A 287-nucleotide genomic window follows, 5' to 3' on the forward strand; every position below is an offset into this window, starting at 1 on the left:
CTCTTTCCATATATTTTGTAAGTAGAGGAAATTTTGACAGGCACCTCAAGGGATTCACACCGTCTGCAAGAGATTTCCGATGATAAAACTGGTGACGTCGGAGATCGACGAGTCGCTCAACGACGACATGCACGTGATTCCCGGCATGGGGGAATTTGCCGATCGTTATTTCGGCACGTGCAATAATCACACCTGCACCCAAACGAGGAGGTAACGGCATTAATTAATTGACCACACGATTTTTTGCACTAGTCAGGAGGTTTCCTTTTTTACTTATTTACTTTCAA

At 44.3% G+C, this 287-nt stretch overlaps 1 protein-coding gene across 2 annotated transcripts in view; it reads left to right on the forward strand.

Annotated features, from left to right (window-relative positions):
• Window positions 1-287, forward strand: part of LOC104825314 (uridine kinase-like protein 5) — a 3,713-nt gene extending 3,426 nt beyond the window's left edge. For both annotated transcript variants that reach the window (XM_019203950.1, XM_010557625.1), the window contains one exon: window positions 41-287. In XM_019203950.1, coding sequence (XP_019059495.1) covers window positions 41-214 — 174 coding nt within the window. In that variant the 3' untranslated portion in view covers window positions 215-287. The remainder of the gene's footprint in view (window positions 1-40) is intronic.

The sequence above is a fragment of the Tarenaya hassleriana genome, unplaced genomic scaffold, assembly GCF_000463585.1.
Source record: "Tarenaya hassleriana unplaced genomic scaffold, ASM46358v1 Cleome44, whole genome shotgun sequence".
NCBI classification, from domain to species: domain Eukaryota; kingdom Viridiplantae; phylum Streptophyta; class Magnoliopsida; order Brassicales; family Cleomaceae; genus Tarenaya; species Tarenaya hassleriana.